A 26,126-nucleotide genomic window follows, 5' to 3' on the forward strand; every position below is an offset into this window, starting at 1 on the left:
ACACATGCTCAGTAGAAAGTGCTCTTTATTTTGCACGTGGAATGGCAGGGGTAGAACCACCTTGGAAATTTGGCCTCAGAAAACACCAAGGGGTTAGCCTTACCTTTTTTTTCAATTTTCAGCAAAAAAATAAAAGTGCTCAGAATGAGCTGTAATTATGCACACATGCTCAGTAGAAAGTGCTCTTTATTTTGCACGTGGAATGGCAGGGGTAGAACCACCTTGAAAATTTGGCCTCAGAAAACACCAAGGGGTTAGCCTTACCTTTTTTCCAATTTTCAACAAAAAAATAAAAGTGCTCAGAATGAGCTGTAATTATGCACCCATGCTCAGTAGAAAGTGCTCTTTATTTTGCACGTGGAATTGCAGGGGTAGAACCACCTTGGAAATTTGGCCTCAGAAAACACCAAGGGGTTAGCCTTACCTTTTTTTCAATTTTCAACAAAAAAATAAAAGTGCTCAGATTGAGCTGTAATTATGCACACATGCTCAGTAGAAAGTGCTCTTTATTTTGCACGTGGAATGGCAGGGGTAGAACCACCTTGGAAATTTGGCCTCAGAAAACACCAAGGGGTTAGCCTTACCTTTTTTCAATTTTCAGCAAAAAAATAAAAGTGCTCAGAATGAGCTGTAATTATGCACACATGCTCAGTAGAAAGTGCTCTTTATTTTGCACGTGGAATTGCAGGGGTAGAACCACCTTGGAAATTTGGCCTCAGAAAACACCAAGGGGTTAGCCTTACCTTTTTTCCAATTTTCAACAAAAAAATAAAAGTGCTCAGAATGATCTGTAATTATGCACACATGCTCAGTAGAAAGTGCTCTTTATTTTGCACGTGGAATGGCAGGGGTAGAACAACCTTGGAAATTTGGCCTCAGAAAACACCAAGGGGTTAGCCTTACCTTTTTTTTCAATTTTCAGCAAAAAAATAAAAGTGCTCAGAATGAGCTGTAATTATGCACACATGCTCAGTAGAAAGTGCTCTTTATTTTGCACGTGGAATGGCAGGGGTAGAACCACCTTGAAAATTTGGCCTCAGAAAACACCAAGGGGTTAGCCTTACCTTTTTTCCAATTTTCAACAAAAAAATAAAAGTGCTCAGAATGAGCTGTAATTATGCACCCATGCTCAGTAGAAAGTGCTCTTTATTTTGCACGTGGAATTGCAGGGGTAGAACCACCTTGGAAATTTGGCCTCAGAAAACACCAAGGGGTTAGCCTTACCTTTTTTTCAATTTTCAACAAAAAAATAAAAGTGCTCAGATTGAGCTGTAATTATGCACACATGCTCAGTAGAAAGTGCTCTTTATTTTGCACGTGGAATGGCAGGGGTAGAACCACCTTGGAAATTTGGCCTCAGAAAACACCAAGGGGTTAGCCTTACCTTTTTTCAATTTTCAGCAAAAAAATAAAAGTGCTCAGAATGAGCTGTAATTATGCACACATGCTCAGTAGAAAGTGCTCTTTATTTTGCACGTGGAATTGCAGGGGTAGAACCACCTTGGAAATTTGGCCTCAGAAAACACCAAGGGGTTAGCCTTACCTTTTTTCCAATTTTCAACAAAAAAATAAAAGTGCTCAGAATGATCTGTAATTATGCACACATGCTCAGTAGAAAGTGCTCTTTATTTTGCACGTGGAATGGCAGGGGTAGAACAACCTTGGAAATTTGGCCTCAGAAAACACCAAGGGGTTAGCCTTACCTTTTTTCCAATTTTCAACAAAAAAAATAAAAGTGCTCAGAATGATCTGTAATTATGCACACATGATCAGTAGAAAGTGCTCTTTATTTTGCACGTGGAATTGCAGGGGTAGAACCACGTTGGAAATTTGGCCTCAGAAAACACCAAGGGGTTAGCCTTACCTTTTTTCAATTTTCAACAAAAAAATAAAAGTGCTCAGATTGAGCTGTAATTATGCACACATGCTCAGTAGAAAGTGCTCTTTATTTTGCACGTGGAATGGCAGGGGTAGAACCACCTTGGAAATTTGGCCTCAGAAAACACCAAGGGGTTAGCCTTACCTTTTTTTCAATTTTCAGCAAAAAAATAAAAGTGCTCAGAATGGGCTGTAATTATGCACCCATGCTCAGTAGAAAGTGCTCTTTATTTTGCACGTGGAATGGCAGGGGTAGAACCACCTTGGAAATTTGGCCTCAGAAAACACCAAGGGGTTAGCCTTACCTTTTTTCAATTTTCAGCAAAAAAATAAAAGTGCTCAGAATGAGCTGTAATTATGCACACATGCTCAGTAGAAAGTGCTCTTTATTTTGCACGTGGAATTGCAGGGGTAGAACCACCTTGGAAATTTGGCCTCAGAAAACACCAAGGGGTTAGCCTTACCTTTTTTCCAATTTTCAACAAAAAAATAAAAGTGCTCAGAATGATCTGTAATTATGCACACATGCTCAGTAGAAAGTGCTCTTTATTTTGCACGTGGAATGGCAGGGGTAGAACAACCTTGGAAATTTTGCCTCAGAAAACACCAAGGGGTTAGCCTTACCTTTTTTCCAATTTTCAACAAAAAAAATAAAAGTGCTCAGAATGATCTGTAATTATGCACACATGATCAGTAGAAAGTGCTCTTTATTTTGCACGTGGAATTGCAGGGGTAGAACCACCTTGGAAATTTGGCCTCGGAAAACACCAAGGGGTTAGCCTTACCTTTTTTTCAATTTTCAACAAAAAAATAAAAGTGCTCAGATTGAGCTGTAATTATGCACACATGCTCAGTAGAAAGTGCTCTTTATTTTGCACGTGGAATGGCAGGGGTAGAACCACCTTGGAAATTTGGCCTCAGAAAACACCAAGGGGTTAGCCTTACCTTTTTTCAATTTTCAGCAAAAAAATAAAAGTGCTCAGAATGAGCTGTAATTATGCACACATGCTCAGTAGAAAGTGCTCTTTATTTTGCACGTGGAATTGCAGGGGTAGAACCACCTTGGAAATTTGGCCTCAGAAAACACCAAGGGGTTAGCCTTACCTTTTTTCCAATTTTCAACAAAAAAATAAAAGTGCTCAGAATGATCTGTAATTATGCACACATGCTCAGTAGAAAGTGCTCTTTATTTTGCACGTGGAATGGCAGGGGTAGAACAACCTTGGAAATTTGGCCTCAGAAAACACCAAGGGGTTAGCCTTACCTTTTTTCCAATTTTCAACAAAAAAAATAAAAGTGCTCAGAATGATCTGTAATTATGCACACATGATCAGTAGAAAGTGCTCTTTATTTTGCACGTGGAATTGCAGGGGTAGAACCACGTTGGAAATTTGGCCTCAGAAAACACCAAGGGGTTAGCCTTACCTTTTTTCAATTTTCAACAAAAAAATAAAAGTGCTCAGATTGAGCTGTAATTATGCACACATGCTCAGTAGAAAGTGCTCTTTATTTTGCACGTGGAATGGCAGGGGTAGAACCACCTTGGAAATTTGGCCTCAGAAAACACCAAGGGGTTAGCCTTACCTTTTTTCCAATTTTCAACAAAAAAAATAAAAGTGCTCAGAATGAGCTGTAATTATGCACACATGCTCAGTAGAAAGTGCTCTTTATTTTGCACGTGGAATGGCAGGGGTAGAACCACCTTGGAAATTTGGCCTCAGAAAACACCAAGGGGTTAGCCTTACCTTTTTTCAATTTTCAGCAAAAAAATAAAAGTGCTCAGAATGAGCTGTAATTATGCACACATGCTCAGTAGAAAGTGCTCTTTATTTTGCACGTGGAATTGCAGGGGTAGAACCACCTTGGAAATTTGGCCTCAGAAAACACCAAGGGGTTAGCCTTACCTTTTTTCCAATTTTCAACAAAAAAATAAAAGTGCTCAGAATGATCTGTAATTATGCACACATGCTCAGTAGAAAGTGCTCTTTATTTTGCACGTGGAATGGCAGGGGTAGAACAACCTTGGAAATTTGGCCTCAGAAAACACCAAGGGGTTAGCCTTACCTTTTTTTTCAATTTTCAGCAAAAAAATAAAAGTGCTCAGAATGAGCTGTAATTATGCACACATGCTCAGTAGAAAGTGCTCTTTATTTTGCACGTGGAATGGCAGGGGTAGAACCACCTTGAAAATTTGGCCTCAGAAAACACCAAGGGGTTAGCCTTACCTTTTTTCCAATTTTCAACAAAAAAATAAAAGTGCTCAGAATGAGCTGTAATTATGCACCCATGCTCAGTAGAAAGTGCTCTTTATTTTGCACGTGGAATTGCAGGGGTAGAACCACCTTGGAAATTTGGCCTCAGAAAACACCAAGGGGTTAGCCTTACCTTTTTTTCAATTTTCAACAAAAAAATAAAAGTGCTCAGATTGAGCTGTAATTATGCACACATGCTCAGTAGAAAGTGCTCTTTATTTTGCACGTGGAATGGCAGGGGTAGAACCACCTTGGAAATTTGGCCTCAGAAAACACCAAGGGGTTAGCCTTACCTTTTTTCAATTTTCAGCAAAAAAATAAAAGTGCTCAGAATGAGCTGTAATTATGCACACATGCTCAGTAGAAAGTGCTCTTTATTTTGCACGTGGAATTGCAGGGGTAGAACCACCTTGGAAATTTGGCCTCAGAAAACACCAAGGGGTTAGCCTTACCTTTTTTCCAATTTTCAACAAAAAAATAAAAGTGCTCAGAATGATCTGTAATTATGCACACATGCTCAGTAGAAAGTGCTCTTTATTTTGCACGTGGAATGGCAGGGGTAGAACAACCTTGGAAATTTTGCCTCAGAAAACACCAAGGGGTTAGCCTTACCTTTTTTCCAATTTTCAACAAAAAAAATAAAAGTGCTCAGAATGATCTGTAATTATGCACACATGATCAGTAGAAAGTGCTCTTTATTTTGCACGTGGAATTGCAGGGGTAGAACCACCTTGGAAATTTGGCCTCAGAAAACACCAAGGGGTTAGCCTTACCTTTTTTTCAATTTTCAACAAAAAAATAAAAGTGCTCAGATTGAGCTGTAATTATGCACACATGCTCAGTAGAAAGTGCTCTTTATTTTGCACGTGGAATGGCAGGGGTAGAACCACCTTGGAAATTTGGCCTCAGAAAACACCAAGGGGTTAGCCTTACCTTTTTTCAATTTTCAGCAAAAAAATAAAAGTGCTCAGAATGAGCTGTAATTATGCACACATGCTCAGTAGAAAGTGCTCTTTATTTTGCACGTGGAATTGCAGGGGTAGAACCACCTTGGAAATTTGGCCTCAGAAAACACCAAGGGGTTAGCCTTACCTTTTTTCCAATTTTCAACAAAAAAATAAAAGTGCTCAGAATGATCTGTAATTATGCACACATGCTCAGTAGAAAGTGCTCTTTATTTTGCACGTGGAATGGCAGGGGTAGAACAACCTTGGAAATTTGGCCTCAGAAAACACCAAGGGGTTAGCCTTACCTTTTTTCCAATTTTCAACAAAAAAAATAAAAGTGCTCAGAATGATCTGTAATTATGCACACATGATCAGTAGAAAGTGCTCTTTATTTTGCACGTGGAATTGCAGGGGTAGAACCACGTTGGAAATTTGGCCTCAGAAAACACCAAGGGGTTAGCCTTACCTTTTTTCAATTTTCAACAAAAAAATAAAAGTGCTCAGATTGAGCTGTAATTATGCACACATGCTCAGTAGAAAGTGCTCTTTATTTTGCACGTGGAATGGCAGGGGTAGAACCACCTTGGAAATTTGGCCTCAGAAAACACCAAGGGGTTAGCCTTACCTTTTTTCCAATTTTCAACAAAAAAAATAAAAGTGCTCAGAATGAGCTGTAATTATGCACACATGCTCAGTAGAAAGTGCTCTTTATTTTGCACGTGGAATGGCAGGGGTAGAACCACCTTGGAAATTTGGCCTCAGAAAACACCAAGGGGTTAGCCTTACCTTTTTTCAATTTTCAGCAAAAAAATAAAAGTGCTCAGAATGAGCTGTAATTATGCACACATGCTCAGTAGAAAGTGCTCTTTATTTTGCACGTGGAATTGCAGGGGTAGAACCACCTTGGAAATTTGGCCTCAGAAAACACCAAGGGGTTAGCCTTACCTTTTTTCCAATTTTCAACAAAAAAATAAAAGTGCTCAGAATGATCTGTAATTATGCACACATGCTCAGTAGAAAGTGCTCTTTATTTTGCACGTGGAATGGCAGGGGTAGAACAACCTTGGAAATTTGGCCTCAGAAAACACCAAGGGGTTAGCCTTACCTTTTTTTTCAATTTTCAGCAAAAAAATAAAAGTGCTCAGAATGAGCTGTAATTATGCACACATGCTCAGTAGAAAGTGCTCTTTATTTTGCACGTGGAATGGCAGGGGTAGAACCACCTTGAAAATTTGGCCTCAGAAAACACCAAGGGGTTAGCCTTACCTTTTTTCCAATTTTCAACAAAAAAATAAAAGTGCTCAGAATGAGCTGTAATTATGCACCCATGCTCAGTAGAAAGTGCTCTTTATTTTGCACGTGGAATTGCAGGGGTAGAACCACCTTGGAAATTTGGCCTCAGAAAACACCAAGGGGTTAGCCTTACCTTTTTTTCAATTTTCAACAAAAAAATAAAAGTGCTCAGATTGAGCTGTAATTATGCACACATGCTCAGTAGAAAGTGCTCTTTATTTTGCACGTGGAATGGCAGGGGTAGAACCACCTTGGAAATTTGGCCTCAGAAAACACCAAGGGGTTAGCCTTACCTTTTTTCAATTTTCAGCAAAAAAATAAAAGTGCTCAGAATGAGCTGTAATTATGCACACATGCTCAGTAGAAAGTGCTCTTTATTTTGCACGTGGAATTGCAGGGGTAGAACCACCTTGGAAATTTGGCCTCAGAAAACACCAAGGGGTTAGCCTTACCTTTTTTCCAATTTTCAACAAAAAAATAAAAGTGCTCAGAATGATCTGTAATTATGCACACATGCTCAGTAGAAAGTGCTCTTTATTTTGCACGTGGAATGGCAGGGGTAGAACAACCTTGGAAATTTGGCCTCAGAAAACACCAAGGGGTTAGCCTTACCTTTTTTCCAATTTTCAACAAAAAAAATAAAAGTGCTCAGAATGATCTGTAATTATGCACACATGATCAGTAGAAAGTGCTCTTTATTTTGCACGTGGAATTGCAGGGGTAGAACCACGTTGGAAATTTGGCCTCAGAAAACACCAAGGGGTTAGCCTTACCTTTTTTCAATTTTCAACAAAAAAATAAAAGTGCTCAGATTGAGCTGTAATTATGCACACATGCTCAGTAGAAAGTGCTCTTTATTTTGCACGTGGAATGGCAGGGGTAGAACCACCTTGGAAATTTGGCCTCAGAAAACACCAAGGGGTTAGCCTTACCTTTTTTTCAATTTTCAGCAAAAAAATAAAAGTGCTCAGAATGAGCTGTAATTATGCACACATGCTCAGTAGAAAGTGCTCTTTATTTTGCACGTGGAATGGCAGGGGTAGAACCACCTTGGAAATTTGGCCTCAGAAAACACCAAGGGGTTAGCCTTACCTTTTTTCAATTTTCAGCAAAAAAATAAAAGTGCTCAGAATGAGCTGTAATTATGCACACATGCTCAGTAGAAAGTGCTCTTTATTTTGCACGTGGAATTGCAGGGGTAGAACCACCTTGGAAATTTGGCCTCAGAAAACACCAAGGGGTTAGCCTTACCTTTTTTCCAATTTTCAACAAAAAAATAAAAGTGCTCAGAATGATCTGTAATTATGCACACATGCTCAGTAGAAAGTGCTCTTTATTTTGCACGTGGAATTGCAGGGGTAGAACCACCTTGGAAATTTGGCCTCAGAAAACACCAAGGGGTTAGCCTTACCTTTTTTCCAATTTTCAACAAAAAAATAAAAGTGCTCAGAATGATCTGTAATTATGCACACATGCTCAGTAGAAAGTGCTCTTTATTTTGCACGTGGAATGGCAGGGGTAGAACAACCTTGGAAATTTGGCCTCAGAAAACACCAAGGGGTTAGCCTTACCTTTTTTTCAATTTTCAACAAAAAAATAAAAGTGCTCAGAATGAGCTGGAATTATTCACATATACTTTGGGGTGTTAAGGGAGTGTAGGAGGGGTCTGGATAAATCACTGATGTCACTGACTCCAGCGACCCACATCGAAGGGAGTTAACCTCTAGCACGCCGTGTTGAATCCTGGAATTTTAGAACGGGAGTCGGGATGACGTTACGAGGGTAAACGAACACAAACAGTGATGCCAGAGAGGGGGAGAGGGAAGGTGATCTGAGTACACCTCATGAAGTTACTTGAGCCCCCCCCCCCCCCCCGCAATATCGCAGGCGCACATTGTCAATGTCAAAAATAGCACATCGTGGAGACAATGAGAGTATTGAGAGTATGCGTGTCTAACATCACATCTTTATTTTCATCACAGTTCAGACAGGCACACTGCAAAATTGTGCGACTAAGTCGTGGATGCTTCTAGTTATCACCATAATGCATCATGTCAAGGTTCCAGATTTAGAGTGGCTGTACATGGGTCGGGGCCTTCCACACAGCCGCTTGCCACAACCATTGTGTGTTTGCGGAAACCTACTCAAAAGTATAGGAGAAACAATGTACGTGTTCCTTGAGGTCAACTACAGATAAGCCGAACAGGTATATTTTAAAAGACTGCCTCCGCCCACTGAGGAGGATGTTCGTAAATGAGAGAACAAAGTTGCCCCAAAGCTCGACACATACATTGGAAAACCGTTGGGAACAAATCGCAGCAGACCATGCTGAACTCCAAAACTGAAGAAAAGTGTGCCTTGTGCTAGAGGCCGCATGTCTTTGGAAGCATTACGGCATATGTACATACCAAGCTGGGCGCAACCAAGACCTGCCTAACTGATAAATGGTAACTAATAACTAATGATAAATGTAGCCTACATTCTGCCACAAAGGTGATGTAAAATGTGTGTAAATGTGTCAACTAACAAAAGAAGAAATAGGAAGATGCAGTGCATGTGAAAGAGGTACTAAAGTGCAGACCACTGCTTGCAGAGTTCTGCAAATGTAACCCATTCACAGCACACCCGACTGATAAGTTGAGCCTGAAGTTTTAGGGTTTAACCCGATTCTTCTCCGAATTTGCACCCTGAATTGAAAGTTGCCTCTTTAGGGTGAAACCGGATTTTCACCCTGCAAATTGCCCTCAAATCGCAAATTGCCTCACTACGACATCTGTAGGAATGCACACTAACTTGTTTGGCAGCAAACACAGTTACGTCACCATTTTGTACTGAACCAGTTCCGTTAGTGTGAGCAACTGAGCCAGATTTCTCCCCGAATTTAGCGTACTGAAAGATTTTCCACCCGAATTTGCATGAATTTAGAGCACATGCTTATTTAACAGATTTTTACTCCAATTTAGAAAAAAATATTTAAAAAACTTCAGGCTCTACTTATAAATGTACAGGATGAACAGTTCTTTTCTGTTTAGTTATAATGTACCGCTACCTCTTTATCTTAAGCGTGGCTTGGAATGTCTGCTCACATTTAATGCTCGGTTTTTGCACAGAAGGAATTTTCAAGTGTTGCTCGATTGAGTGGGATAAATAAACATTATTTAGAAAATAAACGCTTAACTAGTCTGTGAAAGGAAGCTTAGAAAAACAAATGCAACAGAAACATAAATTAAGAGCAAAGGTAAATGCAAAGCTCTGCAAAGTTTATCAGACGACAGGATAACGCAACAAGAGCTCACTGCCTGCTACACCGCAACTGGACGCAGCCAATTCAGGAAAAGAATGCCCTCACCAGAACACAGCTGTTCAGTCGAGCATGACACTGCGTACTGGAACAACATACTAGAACAGATCAAACTGAACACAAATTTGAACAGGCTGCTCAAGGCACTATACAATACAGTAGGTAGATAGGCAATAAAGAGTGTAGCGCAAAAGTACGCATCGAGCCCTTTTCCAAAAGGGTCTGCAAACTAACATTATATGATAATCCAACGAAAGATGCACAGAGACGTACAGCTTTAAACCTTGACCGACAATTTTACACAAACACATCGAGTTGAGTCATACTCACACAAAAAAAAGAAGAAAAGAAAAAAAAAAAGGAAAAAGAAAGTGTTTAGACAACTTACAAATACATTCTCAACAAAAGTTTGCTCGAAGCAACTGCTTAGTCCTTCAAACCTGCAATTATGCAGCACTACGGAAGAAATGCAGCAACACTAAAACATGGACTTCCAAAGGAACGATGAACATAATGTGGTACACCTTACTTTCGGGCGTGGATTTAATAAAAACAAAAACATCACTGCTGCGATAGTCACTGTCGGTACGCCCTATGCAACACTAAAGAGGGAGGGGATGCTCTCTTGGTACGGAACCACACAACCATTACAATTTGAAGTTTCACACACCTTTCCAGCAAGCACGGTGACTACAGAAACGCAGAAGGCTCGGACTATTTGTACAGTTTGAAAAAGCATTCCGAGATTCTTTAAGGTGGTGTAACTCGACTGGCTTTCCGCAGTCACAGAATGCAACTGAAGATGAAAGAGCAGCCACACATCCCATCATCCCATGCACACGAGCAACGAAGCTAAAAGCCTGGTAAAAAACAGAAACGTGGCGATTCAGATCAGTTGCAGCGTCGATTTCGGAAACTCCCATATCCGTACAAGCAGAAATGTGTGTAAAACAAGGGTGCGCTCGGACAACCTCAAAGACAGCACTTGTGCGCATTCTTTCTAAAACGTAGCTTAGCTCAGACAGGAGTGTATTTTCCTTGCGGTTTATAGAATATCTTCCCTCTGAGGAGACGGCGTACAATCTCTTTCTTTAGGAGTCCAATTTCCTTGCCCACTTTTTGCAAAAGGCTATTGTTCTCGACTGCACGGCGAGACAGGTACGGCATCACTTCGTCAATCGGTCCGTATGGCACATACTTGTACACAGAGTAGCCTGCTTGACCTGAAAGAGACATGGTTCAGCATATTTAAGAATTAATCGCGACAGAATGAAGTTACGTGACTGAAAAGGCACATTTATCTTGGGTTAATTTTTAAAAGCCTAATAGATTGCCAGAATTGACTACTCTGCGACAAATTCGCTATTTTCTAACTGCTGTGGTACTGAAATTTGGGCATAGCAAACCGCATAGCATTCCGCAGCACACGACAAGGCCTGCTATTTACACTTTCTCATTCTTTCTAGTTGGCAGTATTGTTACCAGGTAACAGTGCTGCTGAACTGCATCTACGCCTCACGTGCACTTTAATCCAGGTGCAGAGTGAGAGCTGAGCTTTTCCCGCTTAAAAGAACGCACCTAATGTCTTTGCACTTATAATGTCTGTGATCATAACATTCTACAGGGTGTTACCCTATAAAAGTCTACCCGTGCCCCCATGCCGTATTCGCCAATTACTCAATGCAGGTGGCACGTTGTGCGATCTTTGTATAAAGCTCATAAAGACATTTAATCTTGGTAAATTTCAAAGGGATTGAGTGCCGCAGCACGAAGTTATAACTCAAAACGTGCAATTCCCATAGTCAAAACAAACAAGATGGCGGCGTTGAGAAGAGTACTTGACATGCTGCTTCCCACACGACAACGTGTCGCATATCCTGCCAGCCGGATGGAACTGCAGTTTTCATTTCGCTCAGAAGTAAGCAACGTGAGGAACGAAAAATGCCTACGCATACTCAGCAGACGACACCCAAAAGAGATGTCGTCTGCTGACTGAGAGGCGCCATCTTGGCTGTTTTGACTACGGGAACCTCACGTTTTGCGCTATAACTTTGCGTTACGGTGCTCAATCACTTCGATATTTACCATGATGGAATGTCCTTATGAGTTATATACGTAGGCAACATATTGTACTGACTGCATTGAGTAATTGGCGAGCACGGCATGCCGGCGCGGTTAGACTTTTATAGGGTAACACCCTGTACTTCAAACATCATATTTGATAATGCCTTAATATGAAAACAATACTTGCCAAGTGGAAAGCTGACTTGGTCACACATCCCAAGCAGCTGGCCAAAGCAAACCACCCTATCGCCTGGGCCAATACCAAGTTCCTTCATTCTGCAAGGGAGAAAAAGAAATGCATCATACATACACGGGCTGCCTTGACCACGACCTACTAGATTATAATGACCATGTCATAATTGGCAACCCCTATGAGGAGACAGTCCGCACGATCCGCTAGGGGCGCTACTCATCGGCCCGTGAGATCTACATCATGATTGGACAATGGAAATTTGAATTTCGAACATGCAGAAGCGGACGCACGACTACCGTAGCAGACGACAGAAACAGCTCCTATGAAAAACGCGTAGGATGATGATGATAATCAACTTTAGAAAGAAGCATCTCTCGTGGGACATCCACAGCTTGTACAAAAACACTAAAGAAAGCACAAGTACAAAGTATTGCAGAAATTGAGGAAGCAATAACCGGTCGATGAGTAGCGCCACCGCTAGCTTCCAAATGCAGCGCTGGGAAGGGGTGCGAATGACATGGTCGTTATAATCTAGTAGGTTGTGGCCTTGACATGCAAGACTGCCTTTTGGTGCATGGCAAGCCGCTTACTGTTTAACAGTGAAACGGATAGTATCCTCATTATGGGAGGCAACCATGACGGACGTCTTTCGGTCCGACTGTTCAGCGATGCGCCGCAAACACTCTGTGAGCGTTTTGTAGTACATTTCGTTTGTGGCATCGTAAGATGGATTTATGGGGTCCTCGTAACCCAGGGTCTGCGCACGAAGCCGTTCCTGGAAGCATCGGTAATGACAGCAAAATTATTACAGACGCCATATTTACCTGCAACATAGAGCAAACGCCCTGCCAACCTCACCTGTTCCATGTAGGCTCCACGCACGAGCTTAGCAGCAAAATAGAAGTCCTGTCTTTTTGCCAGCTCCAAGTCTCTTACAATATTGTTGTACGCTTCCTGCCAGACGCACGCAAGAGACAATCAGCATTACATGTTTTGCATACTTAAAGGGGCACTAAACAGCTCGACAAACATTTCCCAATTATTATGCTACATGAAAGAACGTGGCTCACGATATCCAAATATGGAATTCATTTACTTCGAGCGAGCGTCTTTACCACGAAACAATGCCATTCAAAGAACATAATCCGCGCGAGTCTCTCCTTCATCCCTGGAACCGGACCACGTCACAACGTATAGCAACACCGCATTTCGGGTGCTGGAGGTGGGGGAGATTTTGCTTTCCTAGCCAATGACGGACCCCCACTGAGGCAAGCTGCAGCTCGTGAAGGAACCGGTTGCGGGAGCATCGCGGTGACCTCGCAGAGAAATACAGCACTGAAAACATAGTGCGCACATGAAATGGAACATTGTGGGCTTTTGGTACCGTTTGATCTGGCTTCCTTGGGATTGACAAGTGGACAGATGTTTAGAATTGACCTCACTTCCCGATATTACAACAAAGTCCATGTATAAGCTTCCCACATTTTGAATGGTTGATGGTGCGTGACGTCAAAATGTCACGCGGCTATTGTCGCCAGGACATGAGCGCGAAAGAGTGCAGTGAATATTCGGTCGGTTTAGAGCCATTATATTTAGTTTTTTTGCGACAACAATTTTTTGAAAACCTTCACCGTAGGCAACGAATCACACTGCATTAGAAAAAAGTGCACCTTGTATATCTGTTTATTGCCCCTTTGAACGACAGTTTGGGCATTGTAGCTTGCGCTCACCTTGAGATAGCATTGGTATGTGTTGAAGATGATTGCTTTTTGTTTGTTGTATTTCCGCATCAGTTCCATCGTGATGCGACTAATGCCTGGCTGGAAATATGTTTGTTCTGCATCGATCATGACCCGCACGTCCTTGTCACGGGCTGCCTGAATTGCAAAATATAACAGAAACAATTATTATAGAAACAATTAGCCACATGTTGCACGTATGGAGATTAGAGACCATTTGAAAATGTAATCAGTATAAAACAAGGGCATGTTGTTAAAGGGAGAACAGGTGTAAGAAGTACAGTTACTAATCGATTTCCTCTTCATAGGAAAAGTTATTCCTATTGATAGGTAGGGCCCCGACTTTTTCGGGTTACATTTTTCTGCAGCACCGGGGGGTAAATATTGGGTTATATTTTGCTTCAATAATTCGGGTGTAATCGGGTTGAACTGCACCACATTCAACCTAATTCTGGTTAAATCTGATGTAAATCTTCGCCTTCGGAATTCTCGCGTGTAAATAGCACCCGATTTTTGCCTCCCGAATTCGAAAAATCATAAAACCCGAAACCGAAGAACCCTATACATACTCTGCCGCCAGAACAAATTCTCAGGTATACTTTGCCAATCACTCAATAAGAGGCACCACCGTGTTATCCAGATATGTGCTCGGTTTGCAGGTTGAACGAGCCTCGTCAAACTTTCGGTACTTCCAAGTTTACATGTTGCAATCTTACTCACACGAGCGATAGTGTGGACTCTTCTCATCATGTTTTTGAACATCTCCTCCTCCTCTTCTGTCAGGGCAGAAATAATGGGCTCCATCCTCCCCGTCTGCACGTAAAGGTGTAATAACGCAGTTACAATACCACACAGGCACAGCGAACGTCCTTTTAACATACAAAATATTTTGGCTCTGTACCCTAGAGTCGTAGAAAGGGCAATCAGTTTTCCACAACAACGATAAAAAACAACAGCAATATCAGTTAGTGACGGATTTCCGTTCGTGAAAAACTTGCTCATGCGGAACCACCAAAATGTTGATAGGGTATAGAATTAATCGATTAATCCAATTGAATTATTAAATTAATCTCGCTTTTTTGTTTTGTTTACTTTATGACAACCTGCAGGCAGCTATGAAAAGCAATTGGCTATTCACAACACACGTATAAAGTAAGCAGGTTACTTTCGTCTTGCAACATATGTGACAGAAACGTGAACACACCTTCAAGTTGGGAACCTTAAATAGATCAGAGATGAAGTAGTCAGTTTCCACAAGTCCACTCCAGGAGAACAAGTTCATCAGTCTATTGCGACAAAACGAAACAAAACCAGGAAACACATAGTTAATCTATGGGGCTTGACAGGCACCATGGCTAATGTCTGTGTGCACATTCATCTGCAAACAATACAACACACTGAACGTACAGAACGTAGTATGTACATGGTGCGAGAGATCTGCCTCAACCGAAGCCAACTCCTAAATAACGCTACGAACTGTGCTGAGGGTCACTTCCAACTCAGCTATCCTTCCACAGGCAGCTAACGGAAAATGCTACGAAGATATATGCAGCTGCTCGCAACGCAACGAATCGCACTCTGGCGTGTTTACTGCCGACGTGGCATTATGGTGGAAACTTTAGCACACAATAGCCCCCCCCCGAGTTCAGATTTGAGAAAACTTCTTTGTGGCTCTTCCACTTTCTTCCACACGGAATTCTCTACAGAGGATTACCTCTTATCCTTGATGCTCAATAAACGACTCATTTTAGGCGAGTTCACGCTGCTCGTCCCATCCTACCGTCTACCTGTTCGATGGTAGACGCTCGCAATTTGCTCGAACTCTGTTCCTCTGCGAGAGCCAATTCAAGACTGTAAAAGCCTAGTTTGATAGCCCAAAAGTTCTCAAAAAGGAGCCGTAAAGTACCGGTGTCCATCACGTGGGTCGTAATACTGCAGCTTGATGATGCCATGATCTTCAGTCATGCCTAGCAGTGGCCTTGACATGCCACACAGGAGATTTGTGTTTCATCGAGTGGCTTCGCCTCACCCCTTGCGGTCATAGTCCATTCGCTGCAGCCACGTCCGGAAGGCGTCTTTGTGTTCGTTGGAGACCTTCAACTTTTTCTCCAGTGTTGTGGGAGTGACTTCCAAGAGTGCCATCGCCTTGTCTGCACCAGTCACATCCTGGAAGTATTTGCGGGTGTGCACGACAACCTCACTCAACTGCATCTGGAAGCGAAGGAAAAAGGACCACACGTTGTCTTAGCAACACACAAATACTTGTGCACATCGCAAAATGCGGATGAAAACAAAAAAATATATATTTGGGCATTCACAATACGATTACATGTAGGCTGTCATGACCAATGAGGTGGTGTCACACGATTTGAAGTATTTTGAAAAGCTCATACTTTGAAAACGATTCAGGAGTGCTGCTTAGATAGACGTCCTGAACTGCAAGAACTTTCGCGATCGTCACACTGGTCCCCCCATATAATATTTTCTCCTCAAATTTGAACGATTTGCGTGGTCGGTCCATAGCAGGTAGGGAGCGCATAGCTCCTCAATATCGGTGTCGATTATCATGAACTAGAGTAAATTCGGCACATGCTTCACATTGCTGGGTTAAAAGGCGACCCTCAAGTTAGATGACATTCACATTGGAAGGTGGCAAAAACGTAGTAAAAACAAATGCCGTTGGTCGCATGATTCTAGGTGGCGTAGTTTATTATAATTCAACGACACGTTTTCTGGGGTGCCCCGTATATTAACTGCAACTTATCCGATACAGTTAAAAAAAAAAAGGGAAAAAAGGCACTTGATTCCCCTGGGCATAACCTAGGTAGTCAAGCCAGGACCACGGTCGCAGTTGTACTTACCAACAGCTGAGGACGACCCAATGCAGTAAGCTTTATGGCAGCCAGGCCCGTACCTTTCGTCGCACCTGAAACCAAACGTAACCCCCTGTGGATCACGCGTCTACGTGAATAGCCTAACTGTGTACCTGAGACAGCGTCGATGCACTTGAGAAAGGTGGCCATGTTCTTTTCACACTGCGCCTCGTTTAGGTAAAAGTAAGTGCGCACCATCACGTGGGGATAGCGCCTGTCGGCGAATTGCTCAGACGTCTGAAACTGCTTTAGATGGGCTGAAACATAGTCAACAAAAAGAATGGGTTTACAGTAACTTCAAAAGTATTCAGATCGTAATTACTTCAGTAACTATTTCAGTAACTTGTTTATACTTTGGGACGAGCTAGGTGCTACAAGTCAGCTCCTTCCAGAAATCGAACGCTGTCCAGCCAGTGTAACTTTTTCTGCACTACGACGACCGGCGGAATTTGCCATTAGTCAGCTTCCCTGCCTGCATCTCCCTGCTGTCCTCCATCATCTCATATGCCCCACTCGTACCGTGTGCACTACGTTATCTGCTGGCGGAGATATGCCTCCGGGACAGCGGCTCTTATGCTGTCTCGCCATATATCAACAAAAATGTTCAGATACGAGTATTATGATCAAAGGCGGTGCGGCGCTCAACCCGACAGGTGTATTACTGTCCACTTCGATTGATTGAGTTGAAGAGAAGGCACTAGCAGTGGTATTTGAACCCACAAACTCTGATTGCCCACCACGATTGCGTTGTGTTGTGTCTGCGTGAATGTGGGAGTGACTGGCGACAATGTTAGAGAGAATGTGTTGAGGGTTAGTGCATGTCGTATCGTCTCCTATACATAAAATCGCGAAACAACGAATGGGTTCTGCCATTAGTGCTGCCACCCCGTGGTAGTCATAGGAACTGTGTGCATATGGGCTAGCAGGGTTCCTTCATTTTCCTCTGTCTGTCTCTATCTCTGTCTCTCTCTGTCTGTCTGTCGCACGCGGAGGCAAGAGATCCTCTTTTTTCCTCGATCTTTCAAACATTCATAAGCTGCTCGGATGATGACCGGACGACTAGTTATATGGAATGTCGACGGTCTCGTCAGTCATACACGTTAAAGACGGCAGCCACAGTTATTCATCCCAACGGAAGCAGACGATTTTGGCAGACCACCTCTATTGTGCCGTCGCTGGGAAAGAGGCTACGGGGCCACAGGGACAGGTGGTTTGAGAGTAACGCGACGAGGTATATAGCGTGGCTTGTTACATTGAAGAGATGGTAGCTAGCACGATGTAATTGCTAATATCTCTGACCGCCAATCAGAGGGTGTGAGTTCAAATCCCACTGGCCGATACCCATTCTTCAACTGCCATTAATCAATTGAAGTATGCAAATGGGCATTATGAGGTCTGTGTTGTTTGTCCTTGTGTGTTTAACTGCCCCATCCACTACAACGGTATCATTGTCACTTGTATTACTCTTGGAGCTGTAGGAGCCCAATTCCGGAAGCGTTCGAACATGCAGCTTGAGCGATGTTTATGCCTGCCGAGAGCTCAACCCCACTACACAGAAAGCATGAGAAGGAAAACTGTGTTGTCGCAATAAATTACTGACAAGTCAGAAAGAAATCAGTACACACGAGGGCAGGAAAACGAGCGTGTTGCAGCCGTAAAAGACGAGGAGCAAGCAGCATCCGTACACTATGCTGTAAAGTGTGTAGACATGCTTATAAATAAAATCAAGTAACTCTCACAAGCTGTTTCTCCCTCCACATCGTGTGCAGCCGCAGAAATGCAAGACCTGCAAGGCAGTTAATATCAAGTTAGAAAAGTGTAGAAAGGGCTGCATACAGTCACAGAGCCAGCAACAGCTATTCTCCAAAACTTCCTTACGCCATCTCTGCCTCTTTCGCTTCTTCGGCGGAGAGATCTTCTTCTGCACTGTAATCCAGGATGGATTTGACGCCGAACGAGCGAAGCCTCTTGATCAGGGGTTGGATGGCAGTGTCACTCTCGCCACCCACAAAGTGGCCGTAAAAGGTATGCTTCATGAGAAGTCTGAACAGCCTCTTGCCGAGCACTTTTTGACCCAGTTCCATCAGCTGAATAGACACAAAATCCAGAATGAGGAGAAAAAAAAAAAAGGAAGAAAGCAACCAGTAGCTCAGTGCATACAGTATATTAAAAGAATTTTGGAAGGCAAGATACTGTAAAAGTATTTTTATTCGCGATGTATTAATTTTCGTGAATCGTGCATTCAGTCATTTGCGAAGTTATTCGAGAGTATTTAATTTCGCGATTCCAGGAGTATTTCCTTTCGCGGGGTAAACGTCAAGCTGTGTTCGAGAGTACAATTTTTCGCGATTTTTTAGCGGACGCGAAATTCGCGAAAATTAATACATCGCGAATAAAAATATGTTTACAGTGGTTCACCATGATTCTAACCTAGTTGTTATTAGACCTGCTATCATGTACGTACGTGTGTGTGTGTGTGTATGTGTGGCTAATGTGTCTGTTTCGCACCCTTTTGCCAAAGGTCTTTTGCTCTGACTGGAACAACACGTGACATGCTCAGTATGAACATTGTACTGGACTGATTTGTAATAAATTCTGCACTTGGCACGTCGGATAAAGCACATTCACATCGTAGAGCAGTGTTTGCTCAAACTTTTTACACGACCCCTTTTAGTTGTACCAAACTTACCATGAGCCCCCACCTTGATAATCATTCTGAAAATTTACGTTTTTCAATGACGCGGATACATTTACATTTTAATTTATTTAAAAGACACTAACCACAGCAGAGAAAGCTACCAAAAATGCTTATTAATGTCTTTTAAGAAGGTTTGATTTAACCATGTATTTTAATGCGAAGGATGTATTTGCATTCTTGATACAAGCAAATCGATACGTGGGTCTGTGTGGCTCAAGGCACATCACATCCTAGCTCTAGCATCCAACCCGTTTCTGGAGTTTGATTTGAATACCAGGTGAGTCGAGCGACCACTTTCACAGATGTAGGTTGATGAGAAGGGAATAATTTTCAGGGCGAATTTGCTGCTCTTGGGGCAAGCGGAAAGGATTTAGGCACAGCAATTAGAGTTGCTGAACTGTTGTTATTCTTGGAACTCCTCTTTGGTTGCTTTGTTGATGAGCTCCAAGAATTCCTCTTGTATGTCATCAGGAAGATCGTAAACAGTGCATGGGCCTCCATATATATATGCTTATATGACTCTTAAACAAAACAGCCAAATCGAGGGTCTGGATCCGCCCCTGTCGCTTTCATGTCTAACATTATAACGTGGAGTAAAAGTTAATAAATACGAAATATTATGTTGCTGCACTAATGAAGACACAGTGCACAAAGGTGGACTGTAGCTTCTTTGTGTGAGAGCAGAAGTACAGTTCACAGCACGTGCAAGTTTGTGACTTGGCAATCATTCTTGTCATCGGTGCACTTCCAGTTCTCAGATATATGCCAGTGCAATCTCTACAAGCAATATAATACCAATACTACAGTGAATTTGGGAGCTGCGAGGAGTCAAACTTGAATCCAATCCAACTTTTATGGTGACCTCAATAACAGCCAGCGTCATCTCGTAGTTTCAAGAAGGACAGCACAATGGCTCAAAGAGGCCCTCCACGTCAATAACATGTACAAGGAGATAAGTCCCATAAAGTTTTCTCTACAGTGATAAAAACACTGCATATTTTAAGCATGTCATGTCATGCTTTATAGGCAGGTCATACCTAATGAAGTATGCCTTAATGCACCAGAGCTTTTGTCGCCAAACAATCCATACAAATCCACCCTATGCAAATTTCATGCTAAAGTACTTGAACTGTTAAAAAAAAAGCTGCATAATTCTGAAATAAGATGTAGAATAATGATGGCTTGCTGTGTAAGAAAGCTCAGCAGAACATACTCAATACGTTTGAATGTGAAGACGTCGCACAGACAATTTGTTTGTTTATCCATTTCAGAACGGTTGCATTTTTCTGACATAATGTTAGTTTATGCCTTTACGTCTTGTTTTGTTCCATATGACTTCGATTAAATTATTTCTTGGATCTTCAGGTTCTTGGATCAGAAATGTGGGAAAATCATAACTGTAGTGAAATTACCTATACTGGATGCACCTTTCGATTTCTTTTAGACAATGCGCAATATTTTTGATAGGGTACCCAGACAGATCAAAACTTGCACGTTCATTTTGTTGCCCACACAATATGGCACGACGTTGATCGAGATATACAGGGTCTGTGCAGAAAAACATGACCCGCATTTAGGCACATAGCTTGTTGTCTACCTAACTAACGAACTTCCTGTGGCGCACGATGGCGCATTTATTCGTGCGAAATCTGCAGAAAGATTGTGGAAAACGTCGGCCTCCGTGCATCAGAATAGGGCAACATGGTGGACGTAGGAGAGTTGTGTTCAGGTACCGCTAGGGGAGCTATCGGTGCATAAATCGAAAGATGTCAAACATGGATGCTCATCGGCAGTACCCCTAGCGGTGCCTCCACATAACTCCCCTGAGACGGAAATGCGCTACCATGCACTGTGATGACCGCCCTATTCTAATCATAGAAGCCCATGTTTTCGCGCTCTGTTTATTTTTTTTACGCTGAGTATGGCTTCCAGGATTTTTTTTTTACCTTTCGCACGCATAAATACGCCACCGGAAGTTCCTCGGGTATGTAGACAACGAGTTACATGTAAAAATGCGGGTCACGTTTTTCTGCACACACCCTGTACTTGCATCGAATATTGAACTACATGAGACAACAAACAAAAATTATATATGGCATGAAAGAGCACAAACAAGGCACAGTAGCAATAATAACTTGATGAAAATCCATTGGAATTTATCTCTTGTCTTCAACCTGCTGTGTGCTGGGCAGATAACTAGAAAAATGATCTCTTGCACAGAATGCACCTGCCCCATTTGTATGGTGTAGAATAAGGACAGAGGGTCCCCCTACAGCTCCAACTGGTTTCAAAACGCAATGCAAAGCAGATAGTTCATTGCACCAAGCAACATAACCATGCATTTTTTTCAGCCCAGTTTATCAGCCCGTCATCCCTCTCACAGCCAGTCACTTTATTTTTTCTCTCTCCTTCATAAAAGGAGAAGATTGATGGACGTTCGCAGGCACGCGGCATTTCACACTGGTCGTTCGGGGCACCGCGTGATCATCCGACGTCAGAAACTCGCCAATTGTCTGCCGCTGGAGGCCTATCACCACTTTCAACTGCGGCCTTCCAGGAACGACGATCCCCGCAGGTCCTTCAGACGTCTCCCCCCCTCGCCACACACACCCACGGATAGCACGAAGACAGACAAAATGCTTCAAGCCGTCTCCCCCGAAAGCTCGCTACCCTCTCTCCGAAAAAATAAAAGTTCGGCGCTGCGGCAAGCAAGACGACCATGCCTACGCCAACAAAGCGAGTGTTCGCTACTGGATTTCATATTGCCCCTGTTCACCGGGCGTTTACTACGAATCGCCTGAGATGATACGAAGAGCAAAGATGTTTCGTCGGCCGAATACTTGACAGGAAGTGCTGCCGAACAAGCCGAAATGGTAAACCCCTTCTCACGAAAGAGGATTCTGTTGCTCATCTCGTCCCTCTTTCTCGCGCTCACCATCGTCGGGTTAATAAGAGTGCGTTTTCCTTGGCGTCCCGAACGCCATGCTCGCCGTCGGAACATCACCGAGCTGGCGACACGGGTTGGGCACATCCAATTTCGCCGGCAACGCTTATTACAGGCAGCCTGCCGCCACGGGAACGACCGGGAGCTCCCTCCGGAGAAATTGGATCACGTCATTGTGGACGACGAACACAAGCTGCTCTACTGTTTTGTGCCGAAAGTAGCTTCTACAAACTGGAAACGTGTTCTACTGTCCCTCCGCGAGAACCGCGCCAGTCCGCTGACGATCCTCGCCAACCAGAGCCACGACCCGCATGCGTTTCGCACGCTCAGTCAACTGTCGTCTGCGGACGTGCGCTACAGATTGCAGCACTATCTCAAGTTTTTCTTCATACGCCATCCGTACGAGCGCCTTTTGTCAGCGTACAGGAACAAATTCGAGCACGCCTGGAGCGACTACTTTCCGAAGAGGTTCGGGAGAAAGATCGTGCGGACGTACAGATCCGATCCTTCCGCGGAATCGCTGGAGTCCGGCGCCGACGTAACGTTCCAAGAGTTTCTCAGCTACGTGTCCGACCTCGACGTGTCCGACGATTCCGCAGCCTTCAATGAACACTGGCGACCGGTGAGCGATTTGTGCTTCCCGTGTCAGTTGCATTACGACGTTATCGGCGCGTACAACACGCTGGAAGACGACTCGAACTACGTTCTGTGGTTGGCACGCCTCCACGATGTCGTCTCGTTTCCGACCCGCAACGCGACGTACTCGTCGGAGCCAACACGGTCCCTCATGGCGCGGTATTACAGCTCAATCTCCACGGACACACTTCGACGCTTGGAGAAAGTTTATGAGATGGATCTCGGCCTCTTTGAAGACGGATAGCCTCGGTGCTCTTCGTTTGGGTGCTATCACTTCACGAATTCTGCTTTCTTTTTGGACAGGCCAAAACACAAGGATAGGTTGTGCATTGTTTGGATTCTGAACTCTCACTGACAATACTATGTGAATGCTTAGGCTGAGTATGATCAGCCCTATTGCTATTCCACACACCTGTTAGTCGTGTCGTCGCTTTGATGCAAACGAGGGAAGTTCCTCTGTAAAACTGTGATACAATTATGGTTCCTTGTTTCTAGTGTATTTGGTATCACCTTGTAGCCTGAAAATTCAGGCAGGTTCATTGCTATCAGAGCATCCTTTTTGTTTTTTGCACACTCACAATTTTGGTACAACCGAGCTTTATTTTACAATTTCATGCGCCCTGCAATTTTATACTATTGCGGCCTGATTTACTGGTGGCAGTCAATGTTTCGTTACTTGCACCCTGAAATTGGGAACAAAATTAAGGCGCAAGATGAACAAACTCTCAACAATCTCAGGGTTCCAGTAATGGAACATCGAAGACCACCGGCTCGCCTGCTTTTTTGCCGTTTTATAGTCAATGCGTCTACAGTAATAAAGTCCATTACAACGATTTATCTACACTTTTTTAGGAGTCTACAGAGCACAAATTTTTAGCATCGTAAAAGCGGCTTTTCCGAGGGAGCTTTTCAGTGTACAAATAAAAAAATTGATAGTCCTTGCATACAAAACATGTTAGTGAAACCCGAGAATCCTACAAGGTGCTTCGAATTTTCACAACAAGATATGTGACCTACAATAACAACTACCTACGTCCTACACTTGAAATCGATTAAAAAAAAAATGCTTAGCAGATAATAAAGGACCATTCTAAGATGTGTTGGAATCAGTATGTTCTACTTTTTACTTCATATTTGACTGCTGTAACTGAATCAAAACTGTGCCACAATACAAGATGTTTAGGAACTCTGGTTTGACAAAATGTCACAAATGGCACCCAATGTCAAGCAAAAATACCTATTTGTCTGTAGCCGGCTAGCAATTTCCCCCTTTTTTTATCGCTGTTGCAAATACGAGCGAACAAAACAAGCAGAGGCCACTGTGCAATAGTGGTAGCTGTTGCTTCAGTGAAACGTAAAACTTTATCTGCTGCTTGACATACCAGTGCCAATACCTGGATTGCATCCAGGAATACCCACGTTTTGTTAGTCTTGGCTAATCCTGCATGCACAACACCACCACAACCTGTGTGTTATCTTGTGTCTGGGAACAAAATTCTTGACACATTTTTTCCCCCCCTCAGAACTTTGTGCCAATCGTCCCAAGGCTTACAGTAGATACTGCAGTGTTGATCACACTATCTATTCGGTTCTTCTACAGCAACAGCACTTCTACAGTGCTGTGTGGCCGTAGCAATGTAACCTCAAGATTTATGGTATGCAGTCAGCAGCATTTTGTAAATTTAATCGGAACACCTATGTGCTATACAGCTAGACAGACAACAAATTACACTAAAAAAGGAACAGCCCAAGACCACCAAGTAAACTACAATAGAATCCATGCACTGCACAACAATCGAGTGTAAAGTGCCGCAATGACCTTGTCCTAATATTGCGTCCCATTGCCATCCAGTCAAGGCTAGTCAAGGCGAGCCTTATCGCAAAAGCTATCGCCATTTACGCAGAACAAACAGGAGCATAACAAAACCAGGATGTGCCTCTAACTAGCAATGCTGGCTACACTGTCGTCGTGTGGCACTCGTGTTTTGGACAGCTGCCACTTCCCAAAAATGAAGAGTTTGCTACAAGGAGAATGTTAATGATCGCTGGGATCCTCAAATTATGATTGGTACAGCCCATCTGAACACCACGGGTCACGCAGTATAGGGTAAAGACATGAAGGCAACTCCGTGCACAGCACGCAGCGGGCAAACCGTGAGCAGGCAATACGAAGGTCTGAAACTTACCTAAAGAATTTGTTTCTAAAGAGAGACTTGTAGAAAGAAAGAGTACGTCGGGCATTCGGAGGGAAGGGACGTTAGTTAGCTTTCAGATGGTGATAATGTACCATACAAAAACATACGATATGTACCACAATAATTGCTCACCATGTGCGCAGAACGGTACACCACGCTCACTGCACGTGCAACGAGCTAATTAGGGTAAGAACCACAGTAAGAACACGCAAAATGTGACTCAACAGCAGCGGCATTCCAGCAGGTATTGCAGAACACGTACACACACACACACCGAACGCATATGATAAACGCTATACGACTTACCCGTTCTTGGTTATTTACAATATGATTGTTTGAGGTTAGTTTGAGCACTATGTACGCTCTTATGAGTTCCCACGTTGTTTTACTCTTGTACGCTGCTTTAGCGTCTGTAAAGCTCAGGTCCAATGGATCCCGTTGTGGCGGTTCCAAATGTTGCTGCGTAGATTCGGTTCCCGAAACGGACGTTTCAACTGCCGCAGCGCTTGTCGATTTCCATTTCACTGGGACGAAGTATCTCCCCGAGCTGCGACAGTTTCGATACACACTGCTGTAAACAGCACAGTTCGACGACAATTCAAGAAGGGCCCTGAGCGCGGCCATATCCACTGAACGATGAAGCGCTTGTTGTGAGATGCCCGCCCGTGGCTACCGCAAGCTCATGCCAATTACATTAACAGCCAATGGCAGCGCAAGCCGCACAGCCCCATTCAAGGCGGCAGGCGGGAACTTCTGTGGCACGAGCGGTGTACAAGGTACAATCTTGATCTATATGCAGTGAAAAACAACAAAAGGACGTTTGGAGAACTGTGCAGATTAAATTATGAACGGTCTTGGTCTTTATGTGCAACGGAAGTGCAGACTTCTCACATTTTATATTTCGGCCCTGGGATAATGGGGCTGTGGTTTAGAAACTGCTCATCAAGCGGAATAGAATTGTAGCCTCAAGTGTGAGCAGCTGCTCCCGAATTAATTCATGGCCAGGCACTGTACAATCGGGCAAAGCAAGAACGCACGTGTCGTACAAAAAAGCGCACGCGCAGCGCACTATCCTGCGTGACGTAAGTTGGCAACGTATATGTGACGCACTTC

The 26,126-nt window shown here is 43.2% G+C and overlaps 2 protein-coding genes across 4 annotated transcripts; one reads left to right on the forward strand and one right to left on the reverse strand.

Moving 5' to 3' along the window:
- Window positions 1–8,319: 8,319 nt before the first annotated feature.
- Window positions 8,320–26,056, reverse strand: LOC135370831 (proline dehydrogenase 1, mitochondrial-like). Of its 3 annotated transcripts, none has more exons than XM_064604699.1 (13): window positions 25,320–26,056; window positions 18,419–18,627; window positions 18,280–18,326; window positions 16,654–16,797; window positions 16,529–16,593; window positions 15,697–15,878; window positions 14,872–14,953; window positions 14,388–14,480; window positions 13,659–13,805; window positions 12,787–12,882; window positions 12,519–12,703; window positions 11,923–12,011; window positions 8,320–10,894 (listed from the first exon to the last, which is right to left on the reverse strand). In XM_064604699.1, the coding sequence occupies exons 1-13, from the start codon at window positions 25,635–25,637 to the stop codon at window positions 10,689–10,691; spliced, it is 1,863 nt and encodes a 620-aa protein (XP_064460769.1). In that variant the 5' UTR covers window positions 25,638–26,056; the 3' UTR covers window positions 8,320–10,688. The 3 variants fall into 3 exon arrangements, with proteins under 3 accessions (XP_064460769.1, XP_064460770.1, XP_064460771.1); XM_064604700.1 differs by lacking the exon at window positions 25,320–26,056 and adding an exon at window positions 25,146–25,258; XM_064604701.1 differs by lacking the exon at window positions 25,320–26,056 and adding an exon at window positions 25,005–25,083.
- Window positions 21,703–23,914, forward strand: LOC135370832 (carbohydrate sulfotransferase 11-like). Its single transcript, XM_064604702.1, has one exon. It carries the CDS (start codon window positions 22,109–22,111, stop codon window positions 23,060–23,062), a length of 954 nt encoding a protein of 317 aa, XP_064460772.1. The 5' UTR covers window positions 21,703–22,108; the 3' UTR covers window positions 23,063–23,914.
- Window positions 26,057–26,126: the final 70 nt, after the last annotated feature.

This window comes from Ornithodoros turicata, chromosome 10 (genome assembly GCF_037126465.1).
Source record: "Ornithodoros turicata isolate Travis chromosome 10, ASM3712646v1, whole genome shotgun sequence".
NCBI classification, from domain to species: Eukaryota; Metazoa; Arthropoda; class Arachnida; order Ixodida; family Argasidae; genus Ornithodoros; species Ornithodoros turicata.

Bases quoted from the DNA above. Each gene is read 5' to 3' on its own strand.
- LOC135370832 (XM_064604702.1), top strand. From the start codon at position 22,109: ATGGTAAACCCCTTCTCACGAAAGAGGATTCTGTTGCTCATCTCGTCC.
- LOC135370831 (XM_064604699.1), bottom strand. From the start codon at position 25,637: ATGGCCGCGCTCAGGGCCCTTCTTGAATTGTCGTCGAACTGTGCTGTT. The intron at 16,594-16,653 runs GTACACAGTTAG...GTTTGGTTTCAG, and splicing joins GTGCATCGACGCTGTCTCAG to GTGCGACGAAAGGTACGGGC. The intron at 10,895-11,922 runs GCAAGTATTGTT...TGTCTCTTTCAG, and splicing joins CCAAGTCAGCTTTCCACTTG to GTCAAGCAGGCTACTCTGTG.